The sequence below is a fragment of the Myotis yumanensis genome, unplaced genomic scaffold (genome assembly GCF_028538775.1).
Source record: "Myotis yumanensis isolate MYYU_CA2020_CCGP unplaced genomic scaffold, mMyoYum1.0.hap1 SCAF_1, whole genome shotgun sequence".
NCBI lineage: Eukaryota > Metazoa > Chordata > Mammalia > Chiroptera > Vespertilionidae > Myotis > Myotis yumanensis.
In genome coordinates this window covers 64,610,070-64,634,098 of record NW_027223752.1, presented here as the reverse complement: position 1 = coordinate 64,634,098, position 24,029 = coordinate 64,610,070, and the positions used below count along the sequence as shown (strand labels likewise).

At 37.3% G+C, this 24,029-nt stretch overlaps 1 protein-coding gene across 4 annotated transcripts in view; it reads right to left on the bottom strand.

Annotated features, from left to right (window-relative positions):
- The window catches only part of FAM227B (family with sequence similarity 227 member B), a 209,825-nt gene that overhangs the window by 19,486 nt on the left and 166,310 nt on the right, over nt 1–24,029 (bottom strand). For 2 of the 4 annotated variants that reach the window (XR_011472449.1, XM_070423244.1), the window contains exon 12: nt 12,686–12,783. The exons of 1 other annotated variant lie outside the window; for it this stretch is intronic. Coding sequence is in view for 2 of the 3 variants with exons in the window: in XM_070423244.1 (XP_070279345.1) it covers nt 12,686–12,783 (98 nt within the window). In the remaining variant the exon portion in view is untranslated. Of the gene's footprint in view, nt 1–8,462; nt 8,624–12,685; nt 12,784–24,029 lie in introns of all 4 variants that reach the window. One more of the 4 variants, XM_070423259.1, reaches the window with a different exon arrangement.

The following is a 24,029-nucleotide window of genomic DNA, read 5'->3' as shown; positions in this document are numbered from 1 at the left end:
ATATTAGCTGACCATATATATGAGGGTTTATTACTGGGTTCTCAATTCTTTTCCATTGGCCTATGAGACTTTTTTTTTTATGCCAGTAAAATACAGTATACAATATACAACCAGTATTTTCCTATGACTAATTAGTATTCTTTAATTTCAGTTTGAAGTCATCTTAGCATTTATTTTAAGGCAGGATGAGTGATGATGAATTACCTCAGCTTTTGTTTGTTGGGAAAGTCCTTATCATTTCATTTCTGAAGAATAATTTTGTTGGATAGAATGTTCCTGGTTGGTATTTTCTTTTTTTCAGTACTTTGAATATATCATCCCACGGTCTCCAGGTCAGTATGGCTTCTGCTAAGAAATCCGCTGACTGCCTTATGGAAGTTCTCTTGTAAGTTACAGATTTCTTTTTCTCGATCCTTTTAAGATTTGTTTTTGATTTTTGACAGTTTTATTATAATGTGTCTTGAAGAAGATCTCTTTAAGTTGAGTTTGTTTGGTGACCCCTGAGCTTCATGAATTTGGATATCCAAATCTCTCCCCAGATTTGAGAAGTTCTCAGCCTTTATTTCTTTAATTAAGCTCCATTTCCCCTCTTTTCTTCTGGAACTCCAATAATTTTTAGATTATTTCTTTTGATGGTATCCAATACATTAAGTGAGCTTTATTCACTCTTTTTCATTCTTTTGTTGTGTTCTCTCCTGAATAATTGTAAAATTCCTGCCTTCTAACTCACAGATTCTTTCTTTGCTTGATCCATTCTGATATTGATGCTCTCTATTACATTTCTTATTAAATTCATTATGTTTTTCAGCTCCAGTATTCTGTAGGGTTTGTTTTTTAAAATTTCTTTTGTTAAACTTATTTTGTTCATATTGTTTTCCTGAGTTCATTAAATTGTGTTTTCTTGTAGCCCATTGAGTTTCCTGAAAACAGTTATTTTCAATTCTTTATCAGATAAATTGAGATCTTTATGTCTTTGGGATTGGTTGCTATTCTTTTGTCCATGGATGGATGCCACATTGTTGCTGTTGAGAGGGGGGCATGAACAAGGGATGTCTTATTCAGCTATGATGCTGATGTCACTGCTGTTCCTGTATTAAAAACTTTGGGACCATGCATACTTTTTTTCCCTATATGTAGCAATGTTGAGAATGAGTAATAATAACGTAAGATACTTGCTTGAACAAACTAAAATAACTTGCTCACCAAAGCTTACTTCAAGACCCTTGCTTCATTGGGCCTACTAATTCAAAATAATATCAATAAACTCTGCCCAATCCCACCAATTTCTGCCTATGTGGCCTGCCTCAAAATCATCTAATTCAGGCCCTAAAACTATAAATATCATCACTTAATTTATCCATTTTGAGACCTTACTAAAACTGTTTGTTATTCTCTCTTACTACAATAAATCTACTAAACTTAGCTTATTTGATCAACAGGTTATTCTGGTGGTGTTTTAGAATTGCTTACAGCCAAAAATGGGAAAAATAGTGTCTATGTATTCTTTTTCTTAGTGTAGCCTCATAAGAACTCAGAAGCGTTGACAAAATGAGAATGTTGTCATTTCAGGAAAAAATCGAGCTATTTACCAATTTATCCATTGATGGTGTGGAAAGTCAAATTCCTCCAACAGAATCATAAATCTCAGGATTCAAAGGGACTTGAAATTTATTTAGTCCAACCCATCTGCTGATTGACTGATTGATATAAATGGGGAACAGGCTCAAATTAGAGTAACCCCCCCCCCCCCCCCCCCCCGCCCTCACATACTGTTGAAGAGGCCTCTTCAGTGCAACCAAGGGTTTTAGGTTTCCTCTCTACTTCCTCAACTCCCTTTTCATTCTCATCCTTTTCACAACCTTAACAGCCTGAGTCTACCACGTCCCTGTTTTTCCTCTCCGTAGACAACTGGAGGAAATATCAGTCCTCCATCATGTTTCGGTGAAGAGAGTCTGTGCCCTACAAATCCACAGGGTTTTGAGGGCTGGGTGTTTTCAACAGAAAGTATTTTTAAAAGACCTCCCATTCCAGGAAACTAACATCTGGTTTCTATTATCTGAAAGGTCTCATTAACAGATAATATTGTGGTGATCACATGCCTATTTTTGAAGCTGAAGGAAAGTGAGGGCTATATTTTGGGGGTACAACCTCATAAATAATGGAACAAATGTTCTAGCAGTGTAGGCTTTCCTATTCCTTCACCTGGAGAACTTTAGAAGGATTGAGAGGAAAAGTATTATATGTTATCTTTACTAGGAAAATAACTAGATGGAAGGGTTCTGGATTAGAAGTTTTTTGAACATTTGTCTTTTAGCTAACTTTTTATTTAAAAAATATAATTACCAGATCCTTAGTAAATATTAATTAACTTGAAATGTTACTGATTTGAAGTAAAAAATATAATTGATAGTAACTTTAGTAACAGTTCACAAGCTATTATTCACATATTAGTGAGAAAAAGTCTGAGTGCACATGTGACTAAGACTTTAGAAATCGCTCTATACATAGAAGTGAAAAGAAGTTGCACATGGCTCTGAAGAGCTTCCCACTGGACTCTGGCTGTGTGGGGACGCGTGCTGTACAGAGCTGGTGACCTTTCGGGAGTCTCAGGATTGCTTCCCTTCTTTTCACTGTTGACTATTCGCTTCCTCCATATCACAGATAATTCACAACAGATGATTTCTTTGTGTAGCTTTTCTTTTTTTTCTGGGATCAACTTTGATATATCCCACATTAATTTCAATTGTAGAGTTTAATAATCCACCCCAAAAAGTTTTTACATGTTAAAGAGTCTCTGTATGTGTGTCTGGTGGTGGAAGCATGTGTTTAGAGCAATACAATTCACTCATTATGACACTGCATTAAGTTTGGATTTCTTTCTAAACTGCAACCGAATGTGAACATTCTAAACTCAAGTTAGAAATACATATATTGCTTATAGACTCTTATTTTTAACAGGACCCACATTAACTACACCAACAGTTTGTTCTCGGGTTTTCTTTCTTTAAAAATAATTATGTTTTACATGTAAGAAAGTTATTAGACTTTTGAGTATTTGTTAGTTTACTCTCAACCATAAAGGACTTGAGGTGGTTGACAAAAATATAGTACAGACATTGTGAGAAGGGAAAATTAGGAGCTACAAATAAATTTTGTACAAAATTCTGCATGGTTTAAAGACACACTACACATTCTTCACTTAGTCCTAGAAATCAAAGTTTCTCCCACCCTTTTAATCATAACTCTAATACTAAATGATCAAGTTAAAAATTATTCACAAAATACTCAAATTTTCAACTAATAATGATTCAATGTACATTAATTAGTACAGAAGTTTATTTTTCTTATAAATGTACCTTAAATCTTCTCAGAATCATGAACACCCCTATAATTTACAATTACATTTACTTCCTCCCTACCTCTCTCCACATACATCCCCAGTCCTCTAGGGTTTACATATGAATACTAAAACACTGACAATAAGCAGTCCTCCCTCCTGTGAGTTTGGCAAATCACTCTGAATCAAAATAAATATTACCTATGATGTTACATTTAGTTTTAAATGTATCTGTTCCAGAAGACTAATTTAAAATTGCATAGTGACTAAATATATTGTTCTGTATTTGAGCTTGTTTAATAAAGTGTACCTATCATAATAGTCTCTTGTTAAATAGACAAGAGTTTTGAAATAGAATTGCATGGTCATGCAATCTTAAATGTCTGAAGGAAAAACTGCTGAAGTGATTTAATGCTGGACCACCCTAGAAATATCAATTAGCGATTTCTCCCCTAGGATGAGGGACATTATCATGGCAGCCCCTCTTCTTTGTCCTCTGTTGACTTCCCCGACTTGACTACCCTTCCTCCAATCCAGGATTACAATTCTCCTCAAGAGCCTGGAGCTACACAGACCCCTGGGTAAACAAGGGAGTAGCAGAGTGCTAAAATAGAGACACTGATAATATCTGTCTCAGAAGTTCAATGAGAATTGAACGAGTTAATAAGTATAAAGTACTTAGAAGAGTGCTTGGTACACAGTGACTATTCAATATATTATTCAAAACATAATTTTAATAATGATGACTTTATAGATTGACTTTGTACTAATGACTGTCAAATTTCTTTTTTTTCCCATTTTTTGTAAATGTTTTTTTTTTTATTGATTTTGGAGAGAGAGGAAGGAGAGGAAGAGAGAGAGAGAGAAACATCTGTGTAGGAGAGAAGCATCTATCAGCTGCCTCCTGCACACCCCCTACTGGGGACCAAGCCTACAACCTGGGCATGTGCCCTGACCTGGAATCGAAATGGTGACCTTTTGGTGCATGGGATGATAATCAACTAAGCAACAGCAGCCAGGGCCAAATACCTGTCTCTTTCCTCGAGTATTTTTTCTTTTAATTTTTAAAGATAATGTCAATTTTTTTTGAGAAATAAGATGAAATTTGGTCTTATCCTATCTCAGTGATGGCGAACCTATGACACGCGAACTCATTTTTTTGGTTGATTTTTCCTTGTTAAATGGCATTTAAATATATAAAATAAACATCAAAAGTATAAGTCTTTGTTTTATTATGGTTGCAAATATCAAAAAATTTCTATATGTGACATGGCACCAGAGTTAAGTTAGGGTTTTTCAAAATGCTGACACGCCGAGCTCAAAAGGTTCGCCATCACTGTCCTATCTAATAAAAGAGTAATATGCAAATTAACCATCACTTTGTCACTCCATCACAAAAATGGCGGCAGCCACGGAGCTGGAATGAGCAGGAGGCTTGGGTTGCCCCCGGCGATGGAGGTAGCCAAGCTTCCCACCTGCCCTGGCCAGCCCTCGGCTCCAATCAAGGCTACAAAGTTTCAATTATAGAAGATAAATAAATCCCAGATACCTGCTGAAAAAAAAGAAAAAGAAAAAAAGGAGAGGCTAGGAGCTTGGGTGGCTGGGGGGTGTGGCCAGCCTGAAAACAGTCCTCAGCCCCTCACCCACGCTGGCCAGGCACCCCAGCGGGACCCCCACTCTGATCCAGGACACCCTTCAGGGCAAACCAGCCGGCCCCCACCAGTGCACCAGGCCTCTATCCTATATAATAAAAGGGTAATATGCAAATTGACCCTAACAGCAGAATGACTGGGAATGACTGGTCACTATGACACACACTGACCACCAGGGGGCAGATGCTCAATGCAGGAGCTGCCCCCTGGTGGTCAGTGCGCTCCCACAGGGGGAGCTCTGCTTAGCCACAAGCCAGGCTGCCAGCTGCCAGCACAGTGGTGGTGGTGGGAGCCTCTCCTGCCTCCTCAGCAGCGCTAAGGATGTCCGACTGCAGCTCAGGCCTGCTCCCCGCTGGCAAGTGGACATCCCCCGAGGGCTCCAGGGCTGCCAGAGGGGTGTCTGACTGCCAGCTTAAGCCTGATCCCCCAGGGAGCGGGCCTAAGCCAGCAGGTGGACATTCTTCAAGGGGTCCCAGACTTCGAGAGGGCACAGGCCAGGCTGAGGGACCCTCCCGAGTGCACAAATTTCTGTGCATCAGGCCTCTAGTCTTTATATAAAACCATGCTATACCCACCCATTAGCATTTGTTTGACAACTGTTGTATGCTACACACTTGTTTTCAAGTGTCAGGGCTATAGAGGCAAATTTGTGCAGTAAGCCACTTACTCTCCTTGTGCTTTAGTTTCCTCATCTGTGAAGTGGCTGTGATGGGCACCTGCCCACTGTCACAGGACGCTTGCCATTCCTGTGATAATACATATGGGAATTCAACACACGCTTGAAAAAATTGCCCAGTGTTGATGAATGTGAGGCATCATTATAATTCTGTTCATCATTAGCTCTAGGAACATGTTTTCTTCTCATTGGGTATTATATTTTACAAGCTCAGTAAGCATCGTGGAAAGACCCATTACTTTCCAATGGGTGACTTATTTCAATTTTTTTTATTAAATGAGACATAATCCTAACAGGTTTTATGCTTTAGATCTCCACCTTCTCCTTTCCCCACCCCCACTCATACTCACATTTTTCCCACATTCTCAGGAAACTGGTGATATGAATTCTTACATGGCCATTGAATAAATTCATGCTCATCAGAAATATAAATACAAAGATTAATATTTTTATAAGCAAAATAAAAATTAGTTAAAAATAAAATTAATCTACTATGAAAGTTGTTTGATACCTTAAAAATTTCACTTCTAGAGGTTTAAAACTTTTGTTTTAGACATAATTCAAGGTTGATGAGAATCCTTGTTCCATTATTTAAGTGACAAGTTTAAAACAGACTGATTTAGCATTATAGTTTGCCTTTCTTTTTGTGTTCCAGAGCCACCCAAGTTAATTCCATGTGCTTGTGGTCAGTGAGGCTAGAGGTTGTCTTGATTGAAATGTGGGAGAAGAAGTGACCTTGGAAGAGGTCTGAGGTCTGCTAGAGCAGTGGTCTCCACATTTTTCTGATCATGTACCCCATGAGTAAAAGCTACGTGAGCACACTCCCATATAGGTATAATTTTAAATGTATAAATTATATACACATCAATCTGTAATAATATATTATGCTCATTATAAAAATATGCAGTGTAGAAATAGAGAACAGTGAGATGAAATTTTTAAAAAATAAAATTTAATGTTTATTAATGGTACACCAAACCTTTAGTCCTCAAATTATAGAGATTTGTGTTGATATCTAGATAGTTGGTTTACAAATGCCTTGTAAATTAAACTGGCATATTATCATTTAACATACATTTAGGGTTAGATTCATTGTTTATAAAATGATATATAGATGTATATCCATATTTCAAATAGTGTTTTTGAAGATTTTTATTTTTATATTTTTGGTTGACATCTGGGTAGAACTAAATGGGCCACCATTAATTTCATCTATTTTTTTAAAAAAAATATATTTTATTGATTTTTTCACAGAGAGGAAGGGAGAGAGATAGAGAGTTAGAAACATTGATGAGAGAGAAACACCGACCAGCTGCCTTCTGCACATCTCCTACTGGGGATGTGCCCGAAACCCAGGTACATGCCCTTGACCGGAATCGAACCTGGGACCTTTCAGTCCGCAGGCCGATGCTCTAGCCACTGAGCCAAACCGGTTTCGGCAATTTCATCTCTTAATGTGGCTGAAAATGCACTCCTTCAAGGAGTAGGAGAAATATTGTTCTGCCATTTCTTTTTTATAAAATTTATTCTATTTAAAATAGAATTTATTGGGGTTCTAGTGGTTAATAAAATTATATTGGTTTCAGGTGTACAATTCTATATACATCATCTGTATATTGTATTGTGTGTTTACCTCCCAAAATCATGTCACTTTCCATCACCATTTACCCCCCTTTATCCTCGCTACCTCCCCCACCCCCATTTCTCTCTGGTAGTGACCATACTGTTGTCTGTCTATGAGTTGTTTTTGTTTTGTTTTTTGCTTAAATCTTTTTACCTTTTCACCCAGCCCCCACCTCTCCTCTCCTCTGACAGCTATGAGCCTGTTTTCTTTTTTGTTTCTTAGTTTATATGTGGAATCTAATTTATCCTTGCATCATAAATATTATCATCAATCTACAGGTCTTTCCAGAAATCTTTTAAAACTATTGTTTCACTAGTGTGTTGTTAATTTAGTTAAGCTAGATGATATAATCTATAAATCTGCTTAACCTCCCCAAAGAAAACAGCACTATGTTGTGATGCTCAGAAAATTACACAAGAGCAAAGATGCCATCTTTATTCATCAGCATGGTAGAGTGCAGACTGAAGTATCAGCTGAGTTTACTAAATACTAGTGAAATGCAACTTCTTTTTTGTTTTTCAAGATAGAAGTACAGGTAAACAAGACTCTTGATATCTTTTTTTTTTCCAGTGAGAGCTGTGTATGTTCCAGTTTGGAGGGCACACTATTAGATCCCCTGGGGGTTCATCTGCGTGTCCCCAGACAGGCCTGGGCCAGGATGGGTTATGCAGAGGGAACACAGGAGTGTAAATAGAACTCTGGCCCCTCACCCCTGCTGTAAGCAAAGAGTTCCAATTTCACTTATTTTATATTTTACACATTAAGCTTTTTGATACATTTTCTACGAAACAAAGGATGCCACAGCTAAAACATGTTTAAAACTCTTCTGGAGATGCCTAGAAGCCCATTTCTCATGGTTCTGACAAATGTTTGAAACTGAACACTGAACAGTAAGTTGCAAAGATAGTCTGTTACTAAAGAGCTAACTATATCAGTTTCTAAAGTTCCTAGGTTTTGTGTTTGACTTATTTTTGTTGCATGAAAATTCATAGCCTTAGATCTAAAAGAGAAAATACTTTAACCAAACATGCTACAAAAGTTTTGAACATAATTAAATGCTAAGTAAAAGCTTTGGTTAAAAATGCATTATTTTTTCTTAATTAAGACATTTAGGAAAACATTTTGAATATTTTAGAAATAGATAGTATTTTTAAAAAGCTTAAAAAAGGATATGGTTCTTTTGATATTTCAGTGATCCTAATCTTGGGTCGCCTAAGGGTGTTGTAAATACCTGTTAGCTCATGCATCTTAAGATAATATAAAATCAGTGGACTGTGACCTCCAATATTGAAGAGCACACGGCTAAACTCTGGACCAGGGCTATTATAATGGGACTGTGAGGGGAAGAAAAAATAAAGTCAGTTATTAATTTGGTGTGTTCTTAAAGAATTGTAAATAAATTATAACTGCATTATAACTTGAATAAAACTACCATCTAGTATATTAGAATAAATAAAAGTAAATACTTCAAAGCATCTTCTTAATTAAAGAAACTTACTAATGTATGAATCTATGAGTATATGCAATAAAGCCCACCTAGCCTTTTGCAAGCTTGAAATAGGTCAATAGAGATTATTTTTTTCTGAAGAATAGAAATAAAAAGAATGAAGAAAAGGAACAGAGGCCTAGAAAAGGGGGAAAATAGATAAAGAAATAATGAATGAAACTTCCCAAGGAGCTTAACTTCAAGTAGGATAAATTCACACCTAGACATATCATAGTCAAGGTGTTGAAAGACAAAGACAAAAAAGAAAAATCTCAAAAAACATCAAGAGAAAAACAGTATATATGGGATTCTTAATAAGATAAACAGCCGACTTCTCATTAGAACAAAGGACATCAGAGGCAGTTGGATAACAATCAAAGTGTTGGTGGAAAAAAATGTTGACCACGAATTCTATGTCAATGAAACAACAATCATAAATATAATTGCTTCAAGACTGACTCCTTGTGGGAAACAAGGTCAGTATAGCAACTATTCATATGTTGTCTTTTCTCAATATTTATAAAGCCTAGAAGAGAGATTTATTATTGATTCCATTTCCTGTGGGGAAATAAGATTTTATTCTTATGTGCTTTTACTGATACATAAAATTCTCTTGTATTTCTTTTGCTTATGGTTATTTTTAATTGTATTTATTCCTAGTTGCTCCAGAATTATTTTTAAAAGTGCAACTATGAGAATCAAAAGCAATTCTTTGATGGTGAAAATTAAATATCAATATCAGATGTATTTCCTATGATGTAAAGCATTTCCTTCACCTTAATCCATGACAATTTACATCAGGTTATATCTAGTCTGATTTTTAAATTACATGCAAAACCAAGCCAACCTTTATTTAGATTAAAAAGAAAAATTGCCTGTATCAAAAGATCATTTTATGACCCCTTTCCAGGCTTCTATCTTGTGTATTGTAAGATTAAAAACTCTATCTTACTGAAATACTACAAATAGACATTTCTGTTATTTTTTCCTTCAGTTACCAGTTTTCAACTTACAAAAACTACACTTTATAGCTCCTTCTTCTGCTGTGAGGATCCCTGATTTTTTAAGGATAGTTGAACCAGGCAAGAGCCGAACAAGGTATTAAATGCAAAATCAGTGTTTTGTTGAGCCTTAGCCATTTTCTTAGATACTTTATATCAGAAGGTCCCATGTTGCCCAAAGAACTCTTGTTAGACATATTCAAAATAGCCAAAACAACTAACAGAAGTCCCACTGCTTTTATTCACTCCACAAAAGATCTAACAGAAAATTGTCAGAGAACTTTGATTCCATAAACAGGGCTTTCATCGTCAAAAAACAACTTGGTACTAATTTTGAAGAAGCAAGCAATCCTATAAACTTTGGAAGGATCACCAGGGGTAAACCAGAAAGTCTAAGAAATGGTTTTGGTGCTGAAGTTTTCTGTTAATTTATTACAGGATAATTGCTGATAATGATTGTAAAACTAAACTTTGATTTTTGGTGTTTTAATATGTGTCCTGCCAATGCTCTTGTGAGAATTTGAAACCAACAGGGACCCATTCATCACTTGGACAACCCCGGTGCTTAAAAAAAAAGCAGCCTCTTCTTTATGTTGAAAACTGTCTTCCGATAGCTTTCACTTATTGGTAAAAGTAAAAAATGTTTTGCTTTGTATTGGTAAAAATATTTTTTTTTGAGCCACACAGAAAAAGTCTAATCTTGCTTTCCTACAGTAGCTCTCTTTTGAAAACAGTTAATAAGGTTGCCAGGGTTTTTTCTTTTCTAGTAGAAATGTCTTTAAATATTTTGACCATTCCCAAAATAATATGGTTTTGGAATCCTTCATCATTCTGGTTATATTATGTTCAGAATGCTTCAGATTGTCTACACCTGGCATATCAAACTCGCAGCCCACAACAAATATTTTTGCGGCCCAGCCAATATAACTATGTAAGAAACATTTTAATAGAAATTTCATAGCTTAATTTTTACAATATCCTGTTATACATAATTATTAATAATGAACTACAACTTTCACTAATGACTGATTACTATAATCGTGTTGCATTCATTTCCCTTACATGCCTTACACACAGGCGCACCATTTCTCTCCACTAATACTAGCATTGAATATTTTAGCAGTCGATTACCACGTCATTAGTCTTGTACTGACTTGTTTGGTGTATTCAATAGGAAATATTTCACTTTCGGAGAACAAGAAAAATAGGTTTATTTGTGTTATACTTATTAATTTGTGCAGCTATTCAGTGTCTGGTAAGTTAATGTTCAAGAAAAATATTAATTTTTATTAAAATGTTCTATTATTTTATGTTAATGATTACTCATTTATTTCAGCCCTTTGTATTCAGCATATCTCCATCAAAAGAGACCTATGTTTCTATGAAAATTGAAGCTTTTTTTTTTTTGCGGCCACATAAACTTAAACCTTGTTTGTTTGGCCCATGTTAGCCTTTGAGTTTGACATGCTTGGTCTAGATTCTTTTATAATGAAGCTCTCCAAAATGAGTATAATACACAATTATTATCAAATCAGCATAGAGTAAAACCCATATATCTATTTCAATAGCCAAGAATACAGTAGATTTGGTAGTCAACAACATCCTTCTATTGACACAAACAGATCTTACTGTTAAAAATAATTCCCAAGCCTTTTCAGATGCCCCTAAGCCAAGGCCTTATTATACTGTACCTCAGCAGTTGTAATTTTGGACCCCTATTTTTCCATATTAAAAGTTTATTTTCTAAGGTCAGGCCTTTTACTTTAGCCTGTCATCCAATGTATTAATAATTCTTCTATGTGTATGACTTCTACATACCTCATAAAATGGCAACCATATTTTTATCCAAGTTGTTGATAAAGTAGTCTGCATGGGACAGGACCAATAATGCAATAAAATGTACCTACAATATTTGCTTTCTAGCTTTTAATAGTGTTATCTTAAAAAGGTTGTACAGTCACACATCCATCTGTCCAGATTTCTTCAACTTGTAAGCAAGACCATTTTTAGTGTTTGCTGAAGATCAGATATACAATTTCTGTTATATTTCCCTGATTTCTAAATCTAGTGATCTCCTCCTGCCACCAAAAAAGGTGTGATATTGTCATGGATCCCAAATTGACTCCTAGAGATCACCACTTTCCATGCTAAGTACTTACAAACCACACTTTGTAGCACTGTGAAGGTTGAAAGAGATTCTATACACCTGGATTATTAGAGACCAGGAAATATGTATACTGACTTTCAGAAAGTGGCTTTTATACAGGCATAGTTTAAAATTTAAAATAATGGCCAGACTTGATTACATAATTCAGATAAATTTTAGCAATAGAGACTTCAACAAATTTAAAATCTAACAAGAGATCAAATTCAGAATTTTAAGCCAATAACCTCATCAAATCTTGCTAAAGCATCACAAGGTAGCAAGTCCATAGGATCTCGATTTTGGAGGCACCTTCAGGAAAGTGGAGAAACAGAGCATTTTAGACTTAACAGTAACAGTGTCTACATGTATGTACGCAGTTATTCCAAGACCCTGGCTTAAGAGGTGGGGACAGGCCAACCATTACTAAAAACTCCTTTGACATTTTCCCTGCAACTTTGACGGATGCTTATTGAGATCACAGTCACGTTTATATGTTAATCCAGAGAGTAGTGCCAGAAATGAGAGAAAAAGTAAATACCATGTCTTTTCTCATTACACAGGAGGATTTTTAAAGGAAAAACAAAAACAAAACAAGAGTTTTTATATTAGATTAACTTTACAATAAATCACTTTGATCATTATTTTTTCCTAAGATATATACCAAGAATGAAATATTCAACATGTCTATGTGAAGCTATTCAACTAATTATATTGCTAATTATAGAAGTAAGAACTTAAAAAAAATAATCACTCTATTCCAAACCTTTGCTGATGGTTTTAATATTCTTGATTCGTCCTTGGATGTGGATAATGTATATCCTGATGGGATCTTAAAAATTTTCGTCATATTGAAGTCTATAGCTAAAATAGAAAATAAAATATTTTTTAAAATTCTGGGGTTTTTTTCTTGACAAAAAGACATGATGCCCCTTCTTTCTCTTAGCGATTCACTCTAAACATGGACAGAGGCAAAGAAGGATGGGAGAAGTTTAGGATATTGTTATAGCTTGCCCTAGTCAGAGAAAATGAATATTGCATTTTATTTTCTCATGACTTGCTCTAAGCTACCATTTATTAAGAATACATGGAGAAGATACAGGTCTAGGTCTTTTGCTTCTGTGTCCAGAGCTGTTTTCATGACCCTCTCGTTAAATGTAATAGGAGGCTTGATCCTAGAGTCCACCTTTTCCACATACTGACTACATACCCTTATCTGGCAATTTTACCTTGCAACCAGCATGAGTGCACATGAGGATATCTAGGGAATCTTGCCATGTCTTAAAAAACAGAACTGTACAATTTAATCAGCTATGTCAGTTAGCCTAAAAGCTGGTTGTTAAGATATCTTAACACAGAGCAGAGAAAACAGGTGATCTAAGAGGCTATGCTACATTCTGGCACTCATTATCATCAGTTACCAGGTAGACCAATTAGATCTAGAGGTTGTGATGTTGATGAGAAACCTTTGAGGTGTTGAGGAAAGTCACTGGAATTGATTTTTAACATTATACATGAGAATATTTTAAATATTAGCCTGAAATACTAGAGGCAAGTGGAGATTTATCTCTGGCAGAGGTTAAATGATTGGTTAGCAGGAATCTGCATTTTAAAATTTTGAGTGGAACCAACATTAGATTGAGTTGGAGTTAAAATTGGCAAGAAAAGTAGTAAACCACATAATTCCTTTTCTTTAAAACTTGCTTAAAAACATAGAACGTATGAAGAGGAATCCGACAATATCTACCAAAATCACATATTTTCGCTTTGATCCGGTGATTTCTCTCCTAAGACTATTTACTACACAACCTGTTACATAAGTAGGAAAGATCATAGGTACAAGTTTATTGATTTGTGGCATAACTTGAAAATTTGGAGATGATAAACAACCCATGTATTTAGCAATAAAGTTGTGGTTGAATAAACTAAGGCACCTCCATTTGAAGGAATACTATTCAGTTGTAAAAAAACAATGAGGAAAATCCCCATACTGATGTAGAGACCTGAAAGTCATAGCATTAAATGAAGCAAGGTGCAGAACACTGTATAGAGCAGTGATGGCGAACCTATGACACGCGTGTCAGAGGTGACACACGAACTCATTTTTTTGTTGGTTTTCTTTGTTAAATGGCATTTAAATATATAAAATAAATATAAAAAATATAAGTCTTTGTTTTACTATGGTTGCAAATATCAAAAAATTTCTATATGTGACACGGCACCAGAGTTAAGTTAGGGTTTTTCAAAATGCTGACACGCCGAGCTCAAAAGGTTTGCCATCACTGGTATAGTGTGTATTATTTAATTCACTTATACAGTATGCCACCTTTAGTATACAGTAAACGAGAGGAAATAAGCATATTTTATATTTGCTCTCATTTGTATAAAGAAATACTGGAAAGATAACAGTTTAAAGCACACACATGTGAACGTAATCTGCACCCTGAAGCAGAGTTGTGTATGAGTTAAGCACGTAGGCCTTGGAGTCAGATGGAAACAGATTTAAACACCAGCTCCGCCATTTGTAGATGGCGTGACCTTGAGCAAATGAATTTCTTTAAGCTTCAGCTTCTTCAAATAAAATTGGAAGATGATAATAGTTACCTTATATACTTGTTAACTGCATAAAAATAAGAGCATATATGCAAATCATAGTGCCTGGCACATTGTAAAGGTTACATGTTAATCAATGTTGTTATTAATATTATTTTTAAAGAGTATAAATTCAAACTCACTATTACTTCATACGTATAAAAGCTTTGTTGAGAAAAAATATTGAAAATATTGAGGACTGATTAAGTTTTATCTATTCCTTTAGAGCAGTGGTTCTCAACCTTCCTAATGCCGCGACCCTTTAATACAGTTCCTCATGTTGTGGTGACCCCCAACCATAAAGTTATTTTCGTTGCTACTTCATAACTGTAATTTTGCTACTGTTATGAATCGTAATGTAAATATCTGATATGCAGGATGTATTTTCATTGTTACAAATTGAACATAATTAAAGCATAGTGATTAATCACAAAAACAATATGTAATTATATATGTGTTTTCTGATGGTCTTTGGCGACCCCTGTGAAAGGGTCGTTTGACCCCCAAAGGGGTCGCGACCCACAGGTTGAGAACCGCTGCTTTAGAGAAATCTGAGAGATATTCTTTAGTTAAGGTAGACCAGCAAAGAGCTATGTATTAGCACTAAATTTTCCTGGTCACCTTTAGCACCTTTTTTTTTTTTTTTTTTTTTTTTTTTTTTACCATATTATGCTTTATCTTTATGCCCTTGCTCAATGTTATCTGCATTTACTATGTCAACATAGTCATTACATTATAGAGAGCTTTCCTAGGAAGAGTGTGGTAATCAATTAGGCTGTTCAGAAATATTCACCTATTTATCCTTCCAAGGTACATGATAGGACTGAAAACCACTAATGTCTTTGAGATAAGTATGGCCATGTGGTTTGCACTGTGCAATAAAATAATAAAATTTGAATTGAAATAATGTTTTGTTTTTTTGAGATGAAGATTTAAAAGCCAATACTCAATTCATTGAATTCTCTTTGCCTGAGGCAGTGATTATTGTGAATGAGATGAAATATTCTTTGGCATGGATGTCTGAGTTTCTACACTAATAGAGACTCCAGTCTGTATGCAATGTATACAGTGTGAGTGAAAAATAAATCTTTATCAGCATAAGCCACTAAGATTTTGCTGAAGTTCTTACTACAGCATAATACAGCATATCCTGATTGATCTAAGAATTCACAGGAAAAATACTATCTAGTCTTAGTATCTAAGTGGCCGTTATGACCAGACTACCGGACCATTGGACAACTGGCTGGTAGTTATGGCGCACACTGATCACCATGGGGCAGATGCTCAATGCAGGAGCTGCCCCCTGGTGGTCAGTGCGCTCCCACAGCCAACCTCCTGCTGCAGGCTAACCTCTCACGGTCCCTTCCCCCAGCCGGTCCCAATCAGGACTGGGCAAGACAGCCCTGATTGGCCAGGAGGGACCCCACCCATGCACGAATTCATGCACTGGGGCTTTAGTAGGTATATAAAAGGCTAAATGTCCATCTGTCAAACTGGCAGCTATGATGAGCACTGGCCACCAGGGGGAAGATGTTCAATGCAGGAGCTGCCATGATGCGCACTGGCCATTTAAGAATAAATGGCACCACAGACCTGGCGCCAACAAACCAACACTCGGCTTCCCCCAAGTGGGACACAGGCCCCACCACCACCCTGGAGCGACACCCCACCAAATTACAGCTGATGCTGCTAAGACCCTATGGTACAAAATGTGGTCCACAGCCCAGCCCAGCCCAGAAACGGTTGCTGTGGGTGCTGGGTAATGACATCACATAGCAATGCCCGGCTTCCTCTCCCTAGCAACTAGCTTCCTTGGAGTTTCTTCGGCCCAAGAACCCAACTTGCTTTATAGCCAGGTGCAAACATTTTACAATTTAACCAAGTGTTTGTGAAGTGTTTTCATGTGCCTCATCTCATTTGATCCTCACAGAAGTCCTGGAGTAGGGAGATAGGAGACTTGGTGAAAACCTATTTTCATTAGCCAGAAAACAGAGATTTAGAAAGTTTAGAAACTTGACCCAACTTAAAAGAAGTAAGAAATGGTGGATCTTGAAAATGACTTCAGGTTTTCTCACTGCGCAAAATATAGTCAAACACTGCTGCAGTTAAATATTTCACCCTTTGTTCTCACTGTGTGATCTACAATAATATTGTGCTTTGTGTTGATATTTACTGCTGTGTTACTGACCATTACCTGAAGTTGGGGTGCTTCACTGGGCTGGAAAAAGTTTAGCTAAATCAGAAAGCAGGTCTGATTAAGCAAGTTTATTTTCATGTATAAAGCTCTCACTGGCGTCAATTGCACACATGTGTTTTGATCTGTCATTGTTGATCATGAATTTGGTTGACACTTTTATGATAGAGAAAGGGCGAATAGTGATATTAAAATATATCTTCTAATTAATTTCCTTTCAATGTGCATGAATCCATGCACTGGGACACTAGTATCCTATATAATAGAAGAGAAACATGTAAATTGCCCATCCCTCTGCTACACTCACCAGCCAATCAGGACTGAGTATGCAAATTAACCCAACAAAGATAGTGGGTTAATTTGCATACACAGGCACTGGGCAGAGAGCAGAGTGGGAGAGCCAGTGGCTTGGAGGGACGTGGCCCCCTTGGTTGCTCCCCGCAAGCCTCCAGGCGGAGAGCAGAGCGGAAGAGCCAGCAGAGAGTGGAGTGACTTGGGGAACTTGGCTCCCCAAGCTGCCAGATGGAGAGCAGAGAGGGAGAGCTGGCGGGTTGGAGGACTTGGCAGAGTGGGAGGCCGTGGGATGGAGACAGAGCAGGAAGGGAAAACCAAGAGCGTGGGGAGCACCAGGAATTCTGGGAATAGTTGTTCTGGTGGCAGCCCCAGGACCGGAAGCAGAAGCCCAGAGTGCGGGGACCACCAGGGATGCTGGGAATCATAGTTCTGATGGCAGACAGATCTCCTAGACCAGTGGTTGGCAAACTGCGGCTTTCGAGCCACATGTGGCTCTTTGGCCCCTTGAGTGTGGCTCTTCCACAAAATACCACGTGCGGGCGTGCACGTACAGTGCGATTGAAACTTTGTGGCCCATGTGCAGAAGTCGGTATTTTGTGGAAGACCCACACTCAAGGGGCCAAAGAGCCGCATGTGGCTTGCGAGCCACAGTTTGCCGACCACTGTCCTAGACACTAGAGCAAAGTGAGCCTGGAGCAAGTTACTGTTGTGGTGGGGGATGGAGGGAAAGCAAAGGTGAGAGATATAAGTAAAATCAGAATGTCTAGGAAAAATTAAAGGGAAGATATCCTAAAACTTCCAGGAAATCTCCACCAATGAAGCAAAGAAAAAAAATGCCTTTATTATTCTGTGAGCAACAAACCAAAATGAGTTGGGGTCTCAGACAATTCGCTCATATGATTGCAAAGACAGACAGAAACTCCTGGATTGGAGAGGGCTCCCCTGAGGGCTCCCAGATTGGAGAGGGTGCAGGTCAGGCTGAGGGAACCCCACACCTCCCAGTGCATGAATGTCGTGCACCGGGCCTCTAGCGAAAATAATAAAAGGCTAATATGCAAATTGTCCCCTTGACCAAGAGTTCGACTGGGAGTTAGACCAGGGGTTAGGGCCTGCTGGCCAAGTGCCCGCAGCCCCTCCCCTCAGCTGACCCCACCCTCGATTGGACCTCCTACCCCAATTGGGGGCGGGGCTGGGCAGCCAACTGTCCATGGCTCCTCACCCCGGCCAGCCCAGCCTGATCGGCCCTGATCGGGACGGGCCGGCCAGACCCCATCTATGTACAAATTCGTGCACTGGGCCTCTAGTATGATATAGAGTGCTTCATACGCACAAATGGGTTGTTTGTTTTTATTTTATGGCAACTGCTAAATTATGTACATGACATTGTCACTTCCTTTCCTTGGCAGATAGAAAGCTTAGAACCAATCATATTTGTGAGCCAAATCTAGCAAAAGTAAAAGAGTTTTCAGTAAGATTTTATGTTGTAAAATCATTTCAGACTTTTCTTTTTCTATCTCATTTTTGCCTAGCCCTCTTTTCCTTATCTGCTTATTTAACATGCTATTTTATGCTCTTGTTCTGAAACATTTATGTAAAGCTACCAAAACTCTTACGGGAAAAAGATGGGAATATACATAACTAAGTATATACATGAATATATTGCCTATTATTTTAAAGAAAGGGTTTAAACATGTGATATGCAATATGAACTATGAACTGATCTGTATGCTTTACCTCATTTTTATTTAACCCTTTCTTGAAATGGCCTAATGGCTAAGGCTAACCTGGTGTGTTCACCGCAAAGCACTGCCCTTTGGAAGAGCACAGTATTAGGATTAGGGAATCTAAATTCTGGTTTAATTTTGCCATGGCTATATATGCAATCTCTAGCAATCCACTTTTCACTTGAGTCTCAAGTTTCTCATTTGAAAAAGTGAGGTCTTAAAAAAAGTTAAAATTTATGTTCAAATTGCAAGCCTTATTTTAAATTATATAAATTAAGACATGAGGGAATAGATTAAATTAATCCTTTGATAAGTGGGAAAAACCCACAAATGACTTTTTCAGCCTAAATCTGCTGTTTTCCACTTATTGATTTATTCACGCATTCCTTCAAGAAACATTTCTTATGGACTATGTGAAAAACACTACAAGGTTAAAAAGAAGTAAAAGATACAGTCCATAGATTTAACAGCCAATTATAATCAAACAGGTTGGTAAACTATCTACAGAAAATACTTGTGAATAATTAATTCCATGTCTTTTACAAAGTTAATAGAAAGAGGCAAAGAGCTTGTATTGGAAATAGAACTTTTAGGATGGGACAGAGACTGTTTGTGGGATGAGGTTGTCAAAGGAGGCTCATTTAAAAATGGATCAGATTTGCCCTGGCCGATGTGGCTGTTTGTTGAACATGTCCCATGTACTGAGAGGTTGCCCATTCCATTCCCAGTCAGTGAACATGCCCATGTTGCAGGCTTGATCCCTAGTAGGGGGTGGGTAGGAGGCAGCCAATAGAAACATATTTTAAAAAAACAAAAACAACTGATCAGATTTGTGGGAGTTCAGACATGGAAAAAGAATTAGGCCAATGGCGTGTACATAGGGTGAGATTGGGTAACAGGCATTTGGGCAGGATCTTGAAAAGACCACCCTGGTTGCAGCAAAAGGTTACCTTAGGAAATGTCCTAAGAATATGAAGAAGGAAAAGAGCAAAGGAGTTTATGATGGAGTGGTTATCCTAGTGTAAGCTGATTGTTACTATGTGTTTGTCCAGAAATAATGGACTGAACTCAAAACTTTGAGGATGATTGAAATAATTAGTGGCTAATTATGAGTTCATTTAAGTACTACAGTTGCTTAACAAATGATGTGAGTGATGTGGTTTTCCCCTTTAAGTCATAAAGTTGATAATGAGCTTAATTATTTCAATTATCATAAATTTTGTAAATGAAACAGGAATGGACCATCCCTACCACTGAAAATGATGGAGAAAACAGAAGCCAAGGAATGCATAGTTAGTTACCTGTTACCATAGAGGAATAAAGTGAAGTATTAATTAAGAAATTCAAAACCTTGAAATAATGAAATCAAAGTGGTAAAGAGTTCACATTTTGTGAGGTCAGTTCTATGTGTGATTTATATTAAATACGTATGTTTCTTTCAAAATGTGGGTGGAGGGGTCAAATGTGGTGGAAGAAAACTAGTAAGAGCTCATTGTGTTTCCTCTCAGTGTAAATGTTGTATGGAGGGTGCTGTGGTTTACCCATATCATTTCCTCTTTGTTTGGAGCCATTGTGCTCTAATGGGAAAAGGGCTGGCAGAAGTCCTAGTGACGCAGTGTCAGTTCCCCGCCCTTTCACCAAAATATTTCCATCAGAGTGTTTACTGTAAGTTAGACTTCTCTACTGAACAAAGAAACTAGCATTTTATTCCATTATTTAAAAAAAATAAATTATAGACTCTCAAACCTCTTCCATGGGTGGATTCTCAATATTTACCACTAACAATATGCCTTAAAATAAGCCCATATTCCAAGATCAAACTTTCAGTATTTGGTTCTGCTTTTAATTAAACCAAGCTCTTCTAAATGAATGAGAAATTCATAGTCAAAATGAACGATTAGAATAGAATTGGTTCTTATAAGGCTGGTAATCCCAAATTCTTTGATTGGCCTACCACTAAGCTTCTCCCCAGACTAACTGAATCAAAATTTAATCAAATCAATCATACTAAGAGAAGGAATACCATTAGAAGTTTCTTTTGCAAGACCACAAGACACTAATAAAATTTATGGAAGGTTTGAATTAGTACCTAGGGAGGACCTGTCATTCTTAATGACACTTCCTCAGGGAGAAGGACTGAGTGCTACTAGCCCATGATCCAAGAACCAATTTTACATTTACAATAATTGGTACCATTATACTACAATGGACAGTGCGTGGGAAAGAACTGAGTGGCACATACAGCAGTGTTCTTTAAACATCAAAGCACATAAGAAACATCTTGGAATCTCTCATGCAACCTGAGTACCACCAGTGGCTCCTTCAGTGACTGAGCCTAACAGGCAGTCGGCAGGTAGAGGCAGATCTCATGGTGCCTTGGGCCTTTTGCTGACCATCCTCCAGGCGTGGTGCTGGTGGAAGCTGGCCCTGGTGAGCAGCTAGGTCCTTCCCACACATGCCCAGGCTCAGCTGAAGCAGCCACAAATCGTGGATGGCTTGGGAGCTCCAAACAGGTTGCACAGAGCCAGTCACCGACAGTGTCTGACATTTACCTGCACTAAAGTTCCTAGTAATGTCCCAGAACAAACCCATCCAGTGGCAAGCTTTAGACAACATCAGAGCAAGCTCCAATTAGCTTCACAAGTGGCATATACAAAGGGTGATCTCGGCAGGCCAGAACCTGAGGCAAATCCCATTCTGTGTGGTCAGCACCTGCACAGCAGCACATACACTGTGGTTTGGGTTGATCTTCAAAGGCAACCAACCTGAGGGTCGACCCCATAAACAAATGGGCCAACAGCAATCAAGACTCAATTACAGCCCTGACTTGGCATGACTAGGTGGTTAGAGCATCGGCCAGTGCACCAAATGGTTGCAGGTTCAATTCACAGCCAAGGGCATGTACCTTGGTTGTAGGTTTGATGCTTGGCACAGTTGGGGTATGTGAAGGAGGCAACCGATTGATGTGTCTCTCTCACATCAATGTCTCTCTCTCTCTCTTTCTCTCTCTCCCGCACCCCTTTCCACTTTCTCTAAAAAAAACAATAGAAAAATATCCTTGGGTGAGGATTAACAACAACAACAACAAAATTACAACAGGAGGTCTCACACAACCAACAGAGGGGACATTCTTGGAGCACCCAGTTCAGGTGATCAAGTAGACTGCACCACTGAGTTCCACAGGACACCTACTATAAAGGGCCACTTTACCAAGACTGGGAGACATATATCTACCTAATACACAAAAACAAAAATACAGAGGCACCAAAAATGGGGAGACAAAAAAAATATGCCCCATATGAAAGAGCAGGAGAAATCTCCAGAAAATAAGGAGTAAATGAAATAGAGGCAAGCAATCTACTAGATATAGAGTTCAAAAAAAATGGTTATAAACATGCTCAAGGAACTTAGTGAGAACTTTAAAAAAGAGATAGCCAGCATAAAATAGAGCACAGAAACCATAAAAAAAGAAGCTGTCAAAATGAAGAATGCAATATCTGAAATGAGGAATACACAAAAAGGAATAAAGATTAGGTTAGATGAAGCAGATGACTGAATCAGTGATTTGAAAGATAAGATATCAGAAAACACCCAATTAGAGGAGTATAGTCTAGGGACCTATGGAATAACATGAAGTATAACAACATTGGCATCATAGGGGTACCAGAAAGAGAAGAAAGAGAGAAAAGGATTTAGAACCTATTTGAAGAAATAATGGCTAGAAGCTTCCCTAACCTGGTGAAGAAAAAGACACACAAATCCAGGAAGCACAGAGAGTCCCAAACAAGATGAACCCAAATAGGCTCACACCAAGACACACCATAATTAAGAGGGCAAAGGTTAAGGACAAAGAGAATCTTAACTGTAGCAAGAGATAGTTACTCTTATCATACTGTCAGCTGATTTCTCAACAGAAACATTTCAGGACAGAAGGGATTGGCATGAAATATTCAAAGTGATGAAAAGCAAGGACCTGCAACTTTTTACCCAGAAAGGCTATCATATAAAATTGAAGGAGATATAAAGAGCTTCCCAGACAAAAGTAAAAATTTATTACCATCAAACTAGTATTAAACAATAGTTAAACGGTCTTGTTTAAGAAAAAGAAAGAAAAACAAACACTTATAAATAACAAAATGGTAATAAATACATACTTATCAATAACCACTTTAATTGTAAATGACTTAAATATTCCAATCAAAAGACAGGGTAGCTGAATGGATAAGAAACCAAGAATAATACATATGCTTTCTACAAGAGATCCACCTAAGAAAGACAGACACATACAAGCAAAGAATAAAGAAATGAAAAAAGTTATTTCATGCAAATGCAAATGAAAATAAAAAGTTGGAGTAGCAGTGCTTATATAAAATAAAATGGACTTTAAAACAAAGTCTATAATAACAGAAAAAGAAGGACACTACATAATGAGAAAGGGAGCAATTCAACATAAGGATATAACACTTGTAAACATTTCTGTGCCCAACATAGGAGCACCTAAATACATGAAGCAAATCTTGATGGACACAAAGGGAGAGTTCAACAGTAATAGAGTAATAGTAGAGGATTTTAATACCCCATTAACATCAATGGATAGATCTTTAAGACAGAAAATCAACAAGGAAACAGTGGCCTTAAATGACACACTAGATCAAATAGATTTAATTGATATCTTCAGAGCACTGCACTCCAAAGCAGCGGAATATACATGCTTGTCATATGCACATGCAACATTTTCTAGGGTAGACCAAATGTTAGGACACAAAAGAAGTCTCAATAAATTTAAGAAGATTAAAATCATATAAAGCATCAACCATAATAGAACGAAACTAGAAATCAATCACAAAGAAAAAAAACTGAAAAATACATAAAGAGAGGGAAGCTAAATAACATGATACTAAACAACAAATGGCTTAATGATGAGGTCAAGGACGAAATCCAAAGATACCTTGAAACAGTTGAAAATGAGAACACAAAACCTGAAAACTATGGGACATAGTAAAAACAGTCCTAAGAGGGAAATTCACAGCATTATAGACCTATCTCAAGAAACAAGAAAAAATCTCAAATAAACAATCTAACTTTACACTTAAACTAACTTGAAAAAGAACAAGAAATAAAATCCAAATTGAGTAGATAAAAGGAAATATGAAGATCAGAGAAGAAATAAACCAAATAGTGTCTAAAAACAATACAAAGGATCAATGAAACCAAGATCTAACTCTGTGAAAAGATAAACAAGATTGACAAACCTTTAACCAGACTCATAAAAAAAGAGAGAGGGAGAGAGAGAGAAAGGATCCAAA